This window comes from Pteropus medius, unplaced genomic scaffold (genome assembly GCF_902729225.1).
Source record: "Pteropus medius unplaced genomic scaffold, Ma_sr-lr_union100, whole genome shotgun sequence".
Taxonomy (NCBI): Eukaryota; Metazoa; Chordata; class Mammalia; order Chiroptera; family Pteropodidae; genus Pteropus; species Pteropus medius.
In genome coordinates this window covers 351520-367816 of record NW_024350919.1, presented here as the reverse complement: position 1 = coordinate 367816, position 16297 = coordinate 351520, and the positions used below count along the sequence as shown (strand labels likewise).

Genomic DNA, 16297 nt, shown 5'->3' with positions numbered 1-16297 from the left:
CACACACATATACTCGCCACGCGTATGCACCCCCACACACCACACACACAACACGTGTACACACCATGCACACACACGCACAGTCTCTGCCGGGCGGCAGTCCCCCCTCTGGGACCCGGGCAGCGGGGCTCAGCTCCGCACGCTCCACAGACCACCCAGGCCGCTCCAGTCAGCCCCGTGCTGCCCACAGCCGCTGGCAGCCATTCCCGCCACAGTCACCCTTATGGCTCAGCCACTCTGGAGCTCTGCAGTCCTCCCAGACCCTGGGACCGCTGGACACTGCAGGGAGGAGAGGCAGTGGCCAGTCCAAACGAGCACACGGCGCAGGGTGACAGGGCTGAGCTTCCACACAGGGAACCGTGCGATGCGCCAATGAGTCCCAAACCCAAGGGCGCCAGAGCCGTCGCCAAAACACGGCCTCTGCGGCTGGCGGTGGAGGCCAGGCGAGCGCAGGGGCCCACGCCAGGCACGGCACGAGCCGGGGCGACGGCGGCTCTCGGGGCGCGTCTCAGAGCCAGACTCCTCACGGGGCCGGTGGGCTCCCGCGCCCGCCAGGAAAACGCTCGGTGTGGAAGCACCCGCAGGGGGGCCGCGGGCGCCACACATGGGGGCTCCCTCAGAGGAGGCGTTCGTGCTCCCCAGTGTCTGGGGGCCACACACGCGCCTCCCTTGGTGGCCCAGAGTCATGTCACGGCCGCAGAACTGAGCAGCAGTCAGCCTGGTCCCAGGTGCCAGCTTACTGCTGCATTTAAGCCTCGCCCAAGCCGAGATGGCAGCTGAACAGTAACCGAACGCTCTGGAAAGACCTGGCTAAAAAACGGGAAAACCGGGAGGGGTCCCCACGCCCCCTCTGGGTGCTCGTCTCACGTTAAAGGGGCAAATAGGGGCCGCGGGCCACGCACCTGGCGCCAGTGGGGGGGACGCTGAGTGCAGCCCCACGCGCGGCTGCGAGAGTGTGGATGTGCTGCACCCGCAAGCTGGCGAAAAGCAACCGACCGGACTAACCCCCTCACTGGGATCTAACTTCAACTGGACGGTTCGATTGACGAACTCCACTGACGTCAGGGCTCAAAGCGCCTGCTGCTCACCACCCACCTCCGCCTCTCTTTATCGTTTCTCCTCCTCTATCTTCGGCCTTCTCCGTTTGCATTCCATCTTCCTCCTCCTCCTTCCTCCTCTTCTTCCTCTTTTTCCTCCCTCCTTCCCTCCCTCCCCTCTCTGGATGTTACTAGGGTTTTAGGGTTTGACAGACAGAAGTCAGTTCGGATCAGGCGCAGCCACTCGCTTCAGGGAAGAGGCCTCAGCCTCTGGGTCTGTTTCCTAAACCACATGCCTCTCAGTCAGTTGAGGAACATGGGGGTCCCACAGGCCCCACACTGACCTCCATGCCAAGCCCTGAGGGAGGGGCATCCTTCCTGGCACCCCATGTCTGAGCCCCCAGGCCCCGCCCCTTGACCTACCCCAATAAGGCACCACGGAAAAAGGCAGGATGCACCAAGGGGACCCTTCGGGCTTCAGAACCTGGAGCCCCTGCGGGTGGCCATGGAACAGCCTGAGCCCCCACTCGTGCCTACTGCCCCGCCCAGCCCCCTCTGCTCCCCGGGCCCCCTCAGGCACCACGAGGCCCAAGAGAGCGATCACACTTAGGGCTGACAGTGAGGGCCAGGGTGGCACCCCCAGACCAGAGGCTGAAACAAAGATCTGCAGGCCACAAGTCGCACCGTTTAAATTCTTGCCCAAGTGACAGTAAAACCAGCAGCATGGGCTGCACCTCGGGGCAGTCCAGCCTGTGGCTGTCACTCGTCGCCAGCACGGAGCCTGCGGACCTGCCCGGCACGCACCTAGGCTGAAGCGCGCCCCCATGGCCTGGCCCAGGCTGCCCAGGGGTGCCCATGAACTGAGCAGCAGCCGAGCCTGGGCCAGCACCGGCCATCTCCTCCCCAAGGCCCCCGCTGCGACACGGGGCTTTACAGGGGGCCTTAGACCCAAGGGCGGGGAGTGGCCCGGGCCCCTCCAGGGATGAACTGCATCCCCAGGCTACCAAAACCGGGGGACAGACACACAGCCTCAGCCTCCCTCTGCAGACCCACGGGAGCAAGCAGGGCCAGAGCGGTGGCCCCACAGAAACCTCAGAGCCAAGAGTGTCCGGAGGGGCTGACACTGCAGGACGGAAACCACGGGGTGTGTCCCATGGCCCCTTGCTCTGGGTGCATGGGCCCCTCCCCCACCCGAGATGATGCTCTCTGCGTGGTCACCAGCCCAAGGCCTCCGAGCGCCCGGATCTGCCACCAACCCTCACGGCCTGAGTGCCATCCTCAGGGCAGTGCCAGGCGTGGTCACCCTGCCGGCAGCGGCCAGGCCCACTGACCCGGAAGGCGCTCGGTGACCGTGGGCTGGCTCTCCCGTGGCTGTGCTGCTCACTGTCATGCCCACCGTGGGTGCCAGCGTTAGCAGGGACGTCCAATCAGGCGCCAGGCAGGGTCCTTATGCCCGAGACCCTCGCCCGACCACACGGAGCCAGCACCCAGCCCCCTCGCAAATGACCCACCAGGGCCCAGCAGTAGCTGGACGAGCCAGCCCCGAGGCAGCTACTGTCCCATGTGCTCACGCTGACCCGCCTTAGAGTTCAAATCTAAGCCGGGCAGGGGTGACCAGGGTGCAGAGCTGGCCGTACCCGGCCATTTCCCGCAGGGACAATGCTGTGGAGACCACCTCAAACCAACTGGCGACAGCTCCACCCCATCAGGACCAAAGGGTCATCGGGATGCAAACGAAGTCACCCTTCCAAGAAACAGGGCACTGGCCGGCTCGCATGCTTACGTGTGGCTGAGCCTGAGCTAACTCGGTATTAACCTGGGTGACTCACGGCCAGGGACCCCCGTGGGCAATAAGAAGGCACTGTCCTGGGCTGACCCCATGGAGACAAGGGCCCTGAGAAGGAGGCAAACCCACGTCCCGAGGGCGTCAGATGACCACGCTCAGCCCCGCAGAGGTGGTCACCCAGGCCGGTCTTCAGACTAAGGCTTGACCTGGGGTTCTGTCCCCGCCTGCAAAATGCCCCACAGGTGGCAGCTCCCACGTCCTGCTCTCTTCGAGTCACCCGACCATGTTCTTTGAGGAAAAGAGAAGGTGACAAAAGCTCTCAAAGGCGCCCATTCGAGCAAGCACAACCAATAAAGACCTCGGTGACACGCAAACGTAGACCATTATTCTCCAACCCCAGGCCCAGTGACACGATCCCCAAACTCAAGCTCCCCTACGGCCGAGGGAAAGGCAGCAATGACAGCTGGTCACCAGTGGGACACCTCAGCTCCTTGAACCTTCCAGAAACCGCCCAGCAGCCTCGAGGAAGCACCTGTCCCCCAGGGGAGACAGCGCTGGCTCTTGCTTGGCCCGCGTAGGGAGCCCGTGAGCACTCACTGCGCCCGGGAACAGCATCCCGGCCTCCCTGCTCCCACCTGGCCTCTGGCCTAGCGACCAACACAACCTGCCAGTCCACTCTGAGTTTGCTGATGACCGGCGAGGGGCCCGGGCCAGGCCGTGAGGAAGTCTCTCCGTCCGGCCCCGCACCGACCACCGTCGGAACCCGCCTGGGGGCAGGGGAGGCCCGGTGAGCCAGCGGTGCAGGGCGCCTGTGCACCCCAAGGCCAGCGGCACTGCTGTCGCTTCGATCAGGGGAAGAGGAGCAGGTGGGGTCTCAAGCAGCAGGGTCCCCCAGGGATGAGTTGGCTCCGTGCTGCCTGGACCCCAGAGAGCCGGCAGGAAAGTCAGGGCGGGGGCTGGGAGGGGCCTGCAGCCTCTTCCCTCTGGGGCGGACCAGTGACAGCCAGAGGGTCCTGCCAGGGCTCCCCAGAGGGGTCTGCAGCCTGGGCCCCGCCACAGCAGCACCTCTGAGCACAGGCAGGTAAGGTCCAGGGACCGAGGAGGGGCTGTCTCCCAGGACAAGGGCTGAGCTGGGAGCTGCAGAGCTCAGGGTGGGGGCGGCGCAGAGGGCAGGAAAGAAGGGGATGCAGGGCAGCGGGGGGCATGGCAGCCTCTGAGCCGATCCCTGGGGTGCAGGGTCCACCCAGGGTAAGCCTCACGGTGGGCGTGTGTGTGACCCTGTGTCTGCGACTGTCCATGTGTGTCTGTATGAACACATGTCTCTGCCTGTCCGTGTGTCCGTGTGTGTCTCTGCCTGTCCGTGCATGTGTGTGACTGCATATGGCAACGTGTGTGAGTGTGGGCACGTGTGCGAGTGTGGGCACGTGTGCAAGCATGTTGGGGCACGGGGACCACCAGCAAACCATGGGGATGAAGGAACGGTGCCCAGGGTGTCGGGCCGGGCATTCACACCCCTGCACAGGTGCCAGGCACGGGGGTTCGGAGGTGGGCACCCCGAGGGTCCCGCAGCAGACACTCGCTTACCGGGTGCATGCACCATCTCCCGCACAGTGGCCCTGGGCCTCGGCACCGAGACCGCAAAGGCTCGTCCCTGCCCGAGGCCTGGGCGCTGTCAGCAGTGACGGTCTCCGGGCAAGGACGGCACCGGCACATGCACGGCCGGCCTCGAAGTGCCCAGAGCTGCGTCAGCCGGCGGACCCCACGGCCTACCCAGGCCGGAACGGGAGGAGGGCCCCGGAGGGCCAGCGGAAGGCGCGGGTCCTCCAGCCAGAGGGAGCGGCACAGGCGGGGACAGCGGGGCGGGCGGGGCTGGGCCCCAACTATGGTGCTGGGGACGCGGGGCGGCCGCACGCTCAGCCTTGGGCTGCACTCGGGGGCCTGTGACGGGGCCAGGACAAAGGGCAGCGTAAGGGGGCGCATCACCTGACTGATGTCCCCAAACAGCGCTCAGGAAGGGGGGCCCGTGGACGGCCCGCGGACGGCCCGGAGCCGGGGAGGGCTCCCAGTCGGCACCCAGTGTCCTTGTTCGGGCCCCCCTAACCCTTCCAATCATGACAACCCTGTGACGTCGCTCCTGACTCAGCAGCTCTGCCCCAGGCCTGGAATCTTCGAGGCCCCTGGCGACATGGTCCTGTCTTGCCCAGAGCCCACCTGTCCGTCTGTCCGTCTGTCCTCCAGGAGCCTGGCGAGTGCCGAGCAGACGTGCACAGGCTCCGCCTCACCTACCACCAGGAACCGCTGTGGAGGCCACTGGGGAGCCCCCTGAAGCTTGGGGGAGTCTTCCGGCCGGAGGGGCACACGGGGAGGAGCACAGACAGGCATGAGCCACGGTGCCCTTCCCGGCCAAAGGCAGGGCCTGAGGGGACTGGGTGGGGGCGCGGGGCCCGCACCCCGAGGCTCCCCTCCACCGCACGGCCTCCCCCAGCCCGGGTCCCAAGTCCTCCATAACTCTCTGGGGGGCCAGTCTGAGGGAGCCAGCCGTCCACACGAGGCCTTCCCCGCCTGCACCCACAATGGCCGCGGCCTCGCGGGGAAGGCCTGCCCCCCGGCAGCCTAACGCTGTTGCCAGGACACCGCCGGAGAAGGCAGTTCGGACCTCTCCCCTCCTGCTCGAGGTACGACGGGGACGCGGACTGTCCCGCGTCGCGAGCTGACAGCACGGAGGAGGAGGAGGCTGTTCGCGGTGCCTCGCGGGACGTTCCTGCAGCGCGGGGCCATCCGTCACCTGCTCCTGGGGGTGCCGTGCACGAGGAGCCCGGGCCGCCAGCGAGCCCCGGCCAGCACAAAGGGGCTTTCATGCGAGGGGATCTCACGTCTTCAATTAGCGACGAAAGAGCTGCCAGCTCCCGGCCTCCCAGTGGCCCCCGGCCTGCGGGAGGCACCCGTTAACTCTGCGCTGCCCACGGCCCCGGCAGGCGGGGTGGGGGGAGGGCAGCAGCGGGCCTGCCAGGGGCCCCCCACCGCCCCTGCCGGCCAGAGACTGGCGTTCGGCCCACGTGGACCCCGGGGGCCTGTGGGGTGCCCTGAGCACTTGAGAACCTGTCCCCCAGCGTGTGGCCTGGCTGAGGATTGTGCCATTTACGTCCAAATTCCCTTTCCTCCAGAAGCTGGTCTTCTTTTCTTCTTTCCCCCAAAAAAGCATCTCGACGACTTCCCGTTCTGACCAGAGCCACCTGGGCCAGCCCCAGCCGCGTGGCAGTGACCGCCCACCCCTGAAAGCCGGAGCTCTGAGCAGTGTGCGGGGCCGGGCGGGCAAGGAGCAGCAGGCGATGGAGAGGAGACACGTCACGTTCCGTCCTTCGCCCGCACCGTCCGGGCTCCGACTCTGGGTGTGCGGCTCCCGTTCGACCTGCCTCATTTCACAAAGTGCCACGGTTTTAAAAGTCATCAAAATCGCACGACCCGAGCAGGCAGCCCCGGACGCCCTCAGCGCAGAGCCCGGCGAAGGCTCTGGGCCCAGCCCGTGGCGCCCGTGCGCCGCCGGCTCCGGGGCGACGACTCCGGGCTGCTACGCCAGGGTCTGGAGATGGCGGTGGTGACGGTGGCACAGTGTGAACAAACTTAGTGCCACCGAAAAACACACTTAGAAGCGGCTCGGATGGCGACGTTTACGTGTATTTTCCCACGGAAAGAAAAAAACTTTTTAAGAAATTAAAGGAGAAAAACCACGACCCTTGGGTTGAGCAAAGGTCCACGGAAGACGTGTCCTCTGGGACGCGGCCCCCGAACAGGACCGGGGAGGGCGGAGACCCCTCCAAGCAAGCATCTGCACCCCGGAGATGACCCGTCCAGCTGTCCACGGAGATGGCAGAACCGAGGAGGCCCGAACCGGCCACCCGGTCCAGAGATGCCTGGGGCCAGCGGTCAGGTCTGCGGCCGGTAGAGAGCTGGACGCCGGGTCCCCAAGTGCCCGGACTTCATGCTGCTTCATGCTGGCAGGTCTCGCAACCACAGCACAGCTGCCACGGAAGCACTGAGTTTATTTTTTCACGGAAGTGGACACGGGGACGAGCCCGGCGAGGAGACGTGTCGGACGGGGGCGGGGCAGCGGCCGACGCCTGGCAGGCCCCATGCTCTGCACACCTCAGAGGCGGCACCAGCATACACAAGGCCCAGGGCACGGGAGACACACAGCAAGGAGCCCACACGAAGCCCCAACACCCGAGGGGGACCCAGGTGACCCCCAGGCCCAGCCAGAGCTGCGATGACAGCCACGGCAAACGAAGCAGGGGACACTCTGGGGCTCGGGCAGCAACGAGCCTGGTGACAGTCCCAGCGCCTGAGCGACAGAGGCGGCAGTGTCTTCACCGTGAGGACCGGGGTCTGTGTCCGGCAGAAGGGGACGAGGCGGGCTCCTTTGTGGCCACACCGCGTCTCCGTGCCCGGCCCACCCGTCACGGAGACTGCGGCTGAGCAGAGAGGCTGACGTGCCCTCAGCTGTCTGGTGTCGGCGGTTAAGCAGTGAGTCCCCAAACGCACCGTCCTGAGCTGTGACTGCCACAAGGAGGAGAAACTGGCCATGGCTCAGCAAAGCCCTTGGGGACAGGAACTAGAATAGTTTCCGCTAAGAACAGAGGGGAGGGCAAAGGTCAAAGCAGCCCCGTCCTCACACCTGGGCGCTCAGGGTCCGGGACCCCGAGGTCACTCGGACACCAGCAGAGGACGCTCGCTGGGCCAGCAGACAACAGGCCGCACGGGGAAACGGAGGCCGGGCCTAGCGCCGGGGCAGGGCGGCTGGCGGGTTAGGGCAATGCCCTGCCCTGTCCTGCTACCCCGTGGGCAGGGCTGGCCACCGTTCACTACCCAGCGACCTGATTATAAACCCGATCCAGCCGGTCTCTAAACCTGCTGGCCGGGACGTGACGGCCACCAGGGTGACCAGACTGCAAAGCCGGTGCTGCCATCCTCAACGCGTGGCCCTGGGCTCCTGCGTCTGAGCAGATACCGCCCCTCCCCCCACCCGAGACCGGGGGCCTGGGCTTCCCCACCCACGTCCCCTCAGGCCCACTCAGGCTTCTCACAAAAGACACGGAAGACACGGAGGCTGCCCACAGCCCAGTCTTCTGGACAGGAAGTGACCTGTCCTGCGGACAGGCCTGGCTGCAGCTGATGCCCAGAGGGGCCCAGGGAGGCCTGTCCACTTCCAAGAGTTAGAGGGGGCATGAGAGCCGACTGCACCCACAAGGCCCCTGGACACCCCCCCAGGGTCACGCCTACCCCAGCTGCCCCCGCACTGTGGTCTTTCTGCTGCCCACGGGACATAGGCTCTCAGCCGCCTGCTTTGCCTGGACATCTGCTGCTTTTGCTAAATGCGGGAACTCTCAGGAAAGGTCTCTGCACCAACGAACAGGTGACAAATGGCCAATCAATGGAGGCAAATGGAAGATGCAACCTAAAAGTCTCCAGCGCCCGGCCTCACGGACATGGCCAGCTCGGCTGTTTTCCTGAGGAAGCCCAGCCTTGTGGGCAGTCCCCACCGCCATCCCAGACACCTGGAGGTGACCGCAGCAGCGGGTGACTGAAAGCGAGCGGCACGGAGGGCGCGTGCGCCCGGCCAGCATCGCACCACGCACCACGCGGGGCCTTGGGCCGGGCCGCGCCCGCTTCTGCACCATTTGCCTCGTTCTCCAAAAACAGAACAGCACGGTGGCTGTCTGACCTTGCGGAGGTCAGCACGGCCTCCTCCCTGCCAAGGCCATGAGTCCCAAAGCAGTCCCCCCACTGAGAACCCCCTCAGCGGTCAGCACTGCGCCCAACAGCGCCCCGTCCAGGCCATCTGTGTCACTGGTCCGCCCCCACCTGCTCTCGGGTCCAACCGCCTCTAGCAAGCTCACACCACACCACACCGCTGCACACACACATCGTGGGGGTGTGTGGAAGAGCCTGCTCCCTATATCCCCCACCCCTCTGCACCCTCAAAGCCAGAGGCAGCCTGTCCTCCAGTCTCCCCCTCCAGCCTCTGCTTCCCTTCTCGACTCTGACCCTCCTGCCCCGTCCCCTGCTGGGGCGCTGGGGTGACAGGCGGGGCACAGCTGGGCGACACAAGGCCACCTCCCCAGCTCGAGGGCCCTGAGCACAGCTGCACAGCCCTGGCCACCACAGGAGGCGACGCTCACCGGCTCGGAGGACCGGACGCAGCATCTCTGGGGCTGCCGTGTGACCAGCCGGGTGTGCCATGGAAGTGCACTGTGGACGAGGTGGTCTGGCCTCGTTCTTAAATGTGGGACGGGGTGTCCAGAACGCCCGGTCACGTCAGTGCCCAGAACGCCCGGTCAGACTCGGCGGCTGTGGCCTTAGAACAGCGCCCCACGCGAGCAGACGGCTCACAGGGTAGAACGTGAACACGCTCTGCCTGCCCTGCCAAACTGAGAGCACCCAGCCCGCCAGGGCCGGCTGGAAAGCCACGTGTAGGTAAATCCCCACTGCACAGTCAGAGGGATGCCCCCCACTCTCAGCCCGAACGCTGGCCGAGGGGGTGCCCCAGACTAGGAGTACGAGGACACAACGTGCTCGGGGGGACCCAGAGCCCACTGGGGACGCACCCCGCCTCCCTCACCCTGCCCGCACCGTAGCCCCCAAAGGAGATGCTCCGGGGGCCGCCTTCCTGTCTTTTGGGGCAGGCGGGGCGCCTTGCACACAGAAGGTGCTCGACTGCGCACACACGCAGCAGGACGTCAATGGCCAGATGGAAAAAGAGGCCGAGTGGCTGCACTCACCCCAAGACACCCAACAGCGAGACCCGCCAGAGGTGGTTTTCAAAATGTCAAATTCCCTCACCCCACTTCAGCCCTGTGCCTGGGAGATGTCACAGACGGACAAAGGGAACCCAGAGAAAGGCAGGGCCGCTTCCGACGGTCCCCTTCACCCCCAGGTCCGCCCTGCATCAGTCCACTGGGGGGGGGCGGGTCTCTGCCGGATGGCTGGCCCCGCAGGGTCCCTGGACGTCACTGCTCCCCTCCCATGCCCCTGCCATCCCCAACAACATGGGGACGGCACTGTCCCCGCCCCCTTGTCAAAGCAGCAGCACGCACGTGGGCTTGGTGATGTCTCCCAGCATGCAGTTCCCGGTGTCTAGATGTTAACATAGAGAAACGCTGACCTTCCCCCTGGAGGCCGTGGGGCGCCTGGACGCGGGGTCTGCAGAAGCCGCCCAGCCTCCGGTTCCCAGCACTGAACTGCCACTCTTCTGAGCCCTTCACGCTCCCGGCTTGGGACGCAGGTAACGGCTACTGAGATGCACCCTCGTGGAACTGCCTCCACACCAGCTCGTCACCCCAGTGCAGGGGCCCCTGTCATGAACACGGAGGACAGCTCATGCTGCCCGGTTCCCGCAGCCGGAGGGACCCAGCTGCCGAAGCCCAGTACCGTCTCGAAGACGCTAAACTTGGACTCAAGGACAGGCAGCCTCACCGTGGCACGTGCTGAACCTACTCAGAGGAACAGTGCAAAACACAGCAAACGCGAACATGCAGCACGTGACGTCTGCGGCGTGGATCCAGTCCCTGCCACTAGGACCCGTCACCACGCTCACTGTGACACCGTCCCCACCCCCCAGCCCCCGAGCCTTTGGCTCTGGCCCAGTGTCCTTCCCCCGGAAACACCCCGTCAAGGTCAACCCCAACCCGTGGCCAGTCCCTGGGCTGAGCATTGGCTCGGCCCCCCACAGAGCCTCCTGGTCCTCCAGAAACCAGGGTGGCCGGGACCCCGCCAGCCACCAGCCCAGGGCAGCCGCCCCTGCCGGGTCCTGCCTCTCGCAGATCAGCCCGGGAGGGGCCCGTCCGCAGCACGGAATTCCAGCATGATGACCGGGCCTGCACACGGTTCTCTCTCCTGGGGTTCGTGCCGAGGACAGCCAGGAAGCCCATGCTGGGGCCTGCCCGAGCCAGGGGAGCCGGGCACAGGACGCGCTCCGGCAGGCACAGCGGGCCGAGCAGACAGCGCCCTGCAGCCTCCAAACTGACTGTGACTCAGCGTATCCATGACCCAAAGCCCCCCCAGCCCTCTGCAGCGGCCCAGACTCGCCAGCCTAAAGCATGACGCCATCGCCGGCCATGGCACCCCTACCCCCCCTGCCGGGAGCAGAACAGAAACGTCCCTGCCCGCCGGGCTTCCTGTCTCTCTGAGGGAGGCTCGCTGGGGGCGCAGCGGCAGCGTGCGGTACGGAGTCACCTGCGTGACGCAGACAGCCACGTGTGGTAGGAAAGCACAGTGCTCCTCACACACCCTGTGGGGCTTTGCAGAACCACCAGCCGCCGTTCACGGCACCCCAGGGTGGGGTCGGGAACCGAGGCGGCCTGGAGCGGGGTCAGGCAGCCCTGCCCTGGGCCTCTGCGGCCTCAGAGGACGTGGCTGCCGGCTCCGTCCAGGAGGGCATCCAGAAGGGCATCCGGGAGGGCATCCGGGTGGGCCAGAGCACAAAGTAGGCCCACCCGTTCTCGATGCACGTCTGGGCCACTTGCCGTCAAATCATACCAAGTCATTTCATGAGCACACCAAACATGTATTTTAATTTTCTCAATATTTTACTCTTCCCAACTGCATCAAGTTTCGAGGCGTTTTACATAGCAGGTCCTGTGACACCCAAGCCCTGGACAGCTGCTGCTTAGCCAGCTGTGTTCTGGGAGCTAGGGGGGCCTCTGTCCAGGGCGTGACCTGGTACTATTACAGGTAACAGCTAACCCTGTCTCAGGGGAGATGAGAGCATGATATGTGTGAGCAGACCTGCTGGCCACGCCTCCCCCAGGGCAGCAGATGGGCCTGTGGGGAGGGCACTGTAGACAGAGACCGGCCTGGGGACCGCTCATCAGTCACAGCTGCAGTAAGGCCAGCTTGCCCCAAGCCACACCCTCATCTGACCCCTGAACGCCTGGGTACTGGAGGCCACCCCCTCAGCTGACCGGTCCTTGCCACTAGGCCTCAGCCTGTGAGCAAGAAGGAGGCTCACTGAACCTTGAATCAAAAGACGAGGTTTTGCCCCATTCGGTCACTCGCCAGCTGTGAGGATCTGGGGAGGCCCAGGCCTCACCCAGAAAGGGTAACAGTGGATCAGGGTCTCCAACACATGCTCCAATGGCAGGCTCTGGGGGGCTCTGAGTGCCCTCGGCAGCGTGAAGGAACCCCCTTCGGGGCTGGAAGGGCCATCTCTAGCCATGGACGAACAGCTGAGCAGTGAGGTATCATGAAGACTCCCCACTCCAGGCCACACCTGGGCTGCGGCATCCCCTCCTGGCCCACTGCCTAGTGGGCCCTCTGAGACCCAGAGCCATCACCCACAGCAGAGGAAGAGGGGCTGACAAGCCACACGGGGTCCTTCCAGCTCTCCCCGTAGCCCCAGAGAACCAGCTTTGTCAACAATCTGGAGAGAGAACCAGGCTCTTTGATGGAGAGGACAAGCACGTATGTGTGCAGGTGCATGTACATGCATGTGTGTGTGCATGCATATTGGGGTGTGTGCACATAAGCATGTATATGCCACATACATGTGTGCACGCACTGATATGTGTCCGCATGCATACGTATGCCCGCGTGCACATGCACTGGTGTGTGTGTGACGTATGTGCGCAAGTACATGTATGCCCGCGTGTGTGTGTACCAATGTACATGCATGTGTGCGTGCACACTGATGTATGCCTGCACATGTTCACATGTGCACACTGAGGTGTATGTACATGTGTGCGTACACAAATGTGTGCATGCATGTGCTATGCTGTGCATGCATGCCCACATGTGTATGTGCTGGTGTGTATATGCGCAGTGATATGCATGCATGCATGTACGTGTGCATGCACACATCGGTGATGCGAACTACATGTGATTGCATGTGTGCATTGGTGTGTGCACGTGTGCATGCCAATGTGCATGCATGTATATCTCCGTGTGTGTGCCCACGTGTGCATGTGCTAGTGTGTGTGTGCATGTCTGTGCATGTACATGTATGTTGTATGTGCGGGTGTGTGCATGTGTCTATACATGCTGGTGTGTGTATGTGCACGTGTGTGTGTGCACTGGTCTGTGCCCGCATGTGTGCACTGCTGTGTGCATGTCGTGTGTGCACGCTGGCGTGTGCGTGCATGTCGTGTGTGCACGCTGTGCACGTACATGTGAGCATGCAGTGATGTGTGTGTGTGCACGCGCGCGTGTGCACAGGTCTGCTTTCGGACGGGGCGCGCAGTGGGCGGGGCAGGGCTCTTGGGGAGCCCCGCGCACCCCGTCTGGGGCCCGTTTCTGGACGGGAGTCAGTGTCACTCCTCCTAGGTTTCCTTCCAGGGCTCCCCCCGCTCCTTCTTTTAGAGGAAAACAGGTGTACCCTGAAAAACAAGTTCTGCTGAAATTCAAAACTATCTTAGAGGTCTCGCATCTGAACCCTGAAGACTCCGCAGCAGCCGCAGCCGGAGGGCCCTGGCCACAGCCTCACCTAGAAACAAGCCTGCCTGGCACGAGACCCCCTTCCCACCAGCCTAGGCCCGCCAGCATCCCAGGGTGACCCACACCGCTGACACGGGGCCACAGGGTCTTGGCTGGGTCTTGCTCAAGCCCAATCCCTGCGGCCACCCCTGAGGGGGGCGGGGACCACGCTTGGCCATGGGTGGCCCAGAGACAGAGGGCTGAGGGGCAAGGAGAGCCGACAGAGCCAAATGCTGAGGTCACGAGTGGGAGAGACCAGGCTGGAGGCTGTCCTCCGTCCCCAGCCCACTCTGTGTTGACGGCCACTTTAACACGGGTAACTCCACACACTGCCACCAGCAGGGGGGCCACCTCCACCGGTTTCCCATCAGGGAGGAAACGCACAGACTGCCACTCGCCAGCATCAGAATGGCAGCGACCTGTCCCCGCACGAAACAGCAGGTTTTTTTTTTGGTTTTTTTTTGGTCAAGTCCAGCACAGACAGGCATGAAAAAATGCATCGTTTTGGTCAGAAAAATGTGCAAATCAGCAAACTGGGTTTCAAGCCTTTGCTTCCTGTGGGTGATTTTTAAGGTTTTCTGGAACAAGCAGCCCCTGCTAAGTCAGGATTTCATACACATTAGTTCGCTCCAGTAACACCTGCCGAGGTAATTATCCCAACTCAAGGTCCCAGTATCAAGTGGGACCTGCTCTTCCCCCGTGAGGAAAGAGTGGGGGAGGGGTGGGAGTGGGGAGCACAACGCCCACTGCAGCCCCGACCTGCGGCGGGATAAAAACCCACGCCATTTTCCCGTCTTCGCCACCCCCCTACTCGGAAGTCCACATTGTGGGGATCGACCACCCTCCTGTTAGACCCCACCGCCAAAGCCGGACTGCCTGGCGTTTTCCTTCGCTGGGAGGCTGCAAGCAGTAGCCTGGTTCCCTCTCCTAGGGAACAATGTTTCCTGCGCCGGGGCTGGGCGCTGCCCGTCGTGGCTTTTCTCCCCCTTAAGTGAGTGGCTTCAGGTTTACAAACTCCTGCTGGAGCAGCCCAAGCCCCAGCCTGCGCTTGTCCTTGTCCTGGGTGAGCTGGGCATACGGCTCCTGAAGCCATGATTAGCCGCCCCAGGTAGCCCTGGGCGGTCAGTGAGAAGCCAGAGGCCCACAGAACCATGGAAGAGCAAAAGGGTAGCTAAGCGCCCCCGCTGGAGTTAACACGAACGAACGAACGAACGAACGGGGTTATCTGCTGCCCACAGACGCAAGTTTACGAGGTGCTTACTTTTAAAGGTCTGTGCTATTTAACTTGTGACTAAGCCCATTGGAAACAGTGAAACAAATTATTCTCTCCCTAGAACGACTTCCCGCCAGTCCGGCCCTCCTCCCTCGCCAGCTGTGCTAAGCAGGTGTGCTGCGATCTGCTGCTTTCGGGGGACGCGAGGAGACGGCTGAGGAGCGTCTGCTCCCGGCGCTGTGCTCAGACCAGCGGGGACAGAACACCGGACTCTCTGGGGCGGGGGACGCCCTGGGCCCGGCATCCCCCAGCCGCCCGCTCCCGTGTTGGGCGTGTCCGGACGAAGACTTGGCGGCCGCGTGGTCAGGAACGAGGTCCCAGGAGCTGGTGGCAGAGGGAGTTTTCGCGCGGCGGGAACGGCCCCCGCGGCACGGTTTGTGGCGCACGCGGGAAAAGCAGCGGGCGCGGCCAAACAACGGACTTCTGCGCATTGTTCTCCCGCTGCCGCTGCGGGCGCTCGGCCTCATCAAAGCGACCGCGCGCAACCCGACACCGCGGCGACCGCGGGGACCTGAGGCCTGGCGGCCCCCGCGGCGCACAAAGACTGGCCTTGGGGATCCCAGGCAGCTTTGCCTCGACAGGTTGGAGACTAAGTGGCAGCGCTCCGCACTGAGTCCTCCCGGAAAGCGGCTGGACGCACGCGGGGTCACTCCCGGGGTCCGGAGGCGCGACCCCACGGCGGCCGCTCAGGAGCTGGGAGGGACGAGGCCAATGACGGCGACACAGGCCGGGCGAGGGGACGGCGGATGCGCGGCGTCTCCAGAGCCACCGCTCGTGAACCACCGCCACCACTACCACAGCCCCTGCCCCTCGCTGGCCCTCGGCCCGCAGCGCGGACAGCACCAACTTCCATGCTGAGTCGCCGAAGTCTGGTCGCGACGCGAGGGGCTCACGGCGCTGACGGCCCACACCACCCTCCAGCCCAGCCCACGCCCCGGACCCCGCGACGCGCCCGGGCGGCGCGAACCCCCAAAGCCGAAGAATGAATGGCCGGCGCGGGACACCTGGGACACAGGGCCGCAGGCCCACCCCGCCCCCCGCTCTGTCCGCCGCCCGCGAGCCACCTGCGCGCGTGGGCAGAGCAGGGGCTGCTTTCCGGGACGGAAGCCGAGATGGGCTGGGGGTGAGGAGGCCGCCGGGCCCCCCCCGCAGACCCGCACAAAGCGCCGGAGGCCGGGCGGCCCGGCGCGCGCACTTTCGCGTTCCCGCCGGTCTTACCTGGCTCCGCCAAGGCCCCGCGGACCCCGAGCAGCAGGACCAGGGGCGCTAGCACGTCCAGGAGGTGCCGCCGCGGCGGCTGCAGCCAGGGCCACCTGCGGGCGACAAGCCACAGGTTAGGGGGCCTCTCGCGTCGCCCGCCAGCACGCCCGCCGCGCGGCCCCAGCGGCCCGCACCTCGGCGCCATGCTCGGCCCGACAGGGTCTGCGCCGCGGGTGCTGCGCCCTCCGCGCGGTGCGCCCTCGACCCCCATGTCCGGCCGCCACCCGGACGGAGGTGAAGGGGAGGCTGAGTGAGTAAAGGCAGAGGAGCCTGAGGCAGAGGCGGACCACGGACCGAACAGGAGGCAGGGGCGCGGGGAAGGGGCTGGAGCAGGGGGCGGGGCGGGTGGCCAGGAAGTGGGGCCTGGGGCGCAGGGCTGGGTCGCGACACAGGACGGGGGCGGGCAACGCTGGGAGAAGCCCGCGCGCAGAGGGGGGAAGCGGAACCTGGGCTCCCCTAGGTCCAATCACCCCCGTG

The 16297-nt window shown here is 65.0% G+C and overlaps 1 protein-coding gene across 4 annotated transcripts; it reads right to left on the bottom strand.

The window, feature by feature from the left end:
- Positions 1-1217: 1217 nt before the first annotated feature.
- LOC120584413 (collagen alpha-1(I) chain-like) lies at positions 1218-16029 on the bottom strand. 4 transcript variants are annotated; one of them, XR_005648026.1, is made up of 5 exons: positions 15955-16029; positions 15779-15873; positions 10406-10413; positions 10066-10076; positions 5134-5145 (listed from the first exon to the last, which is right to left on the bottom strand). XR_005648026.1 is itself a non-coding variant. In XM_039840074.1 (4 exons), the coding sequence occupies exons 1-4, from the start codon at positions 15963-15965 to the stop codon at positions 9828-9830; spliced, it is 363 nt and encodes a 120-aa protein (XP_039696008.1). In that variant the 5' UTR covers positions 15966-16023; the 3' UTR covers positions 9684-9827. The 4 variants fall into 4 exon arrangements, 3 of the variants coding, with proteins under 3 accessions (XP_039696007.1, XP_039696008.1, XP_039696006.1); XM_039840074.1 differs by lacking the exon at positions 5134-5145 and having other exon boundaries at positions 9684-10076; positions 15955-16023; XM_039840073.1 differs by lacking the exons at positions 5134-5145; positions 10066-10076; positions 10406-10413 and adding an exon at positions 1218-3111 and having other exon boundaries at positions 15955-16023.
- Positions 16030-16297: the final 268 nt, after the last annotated feature.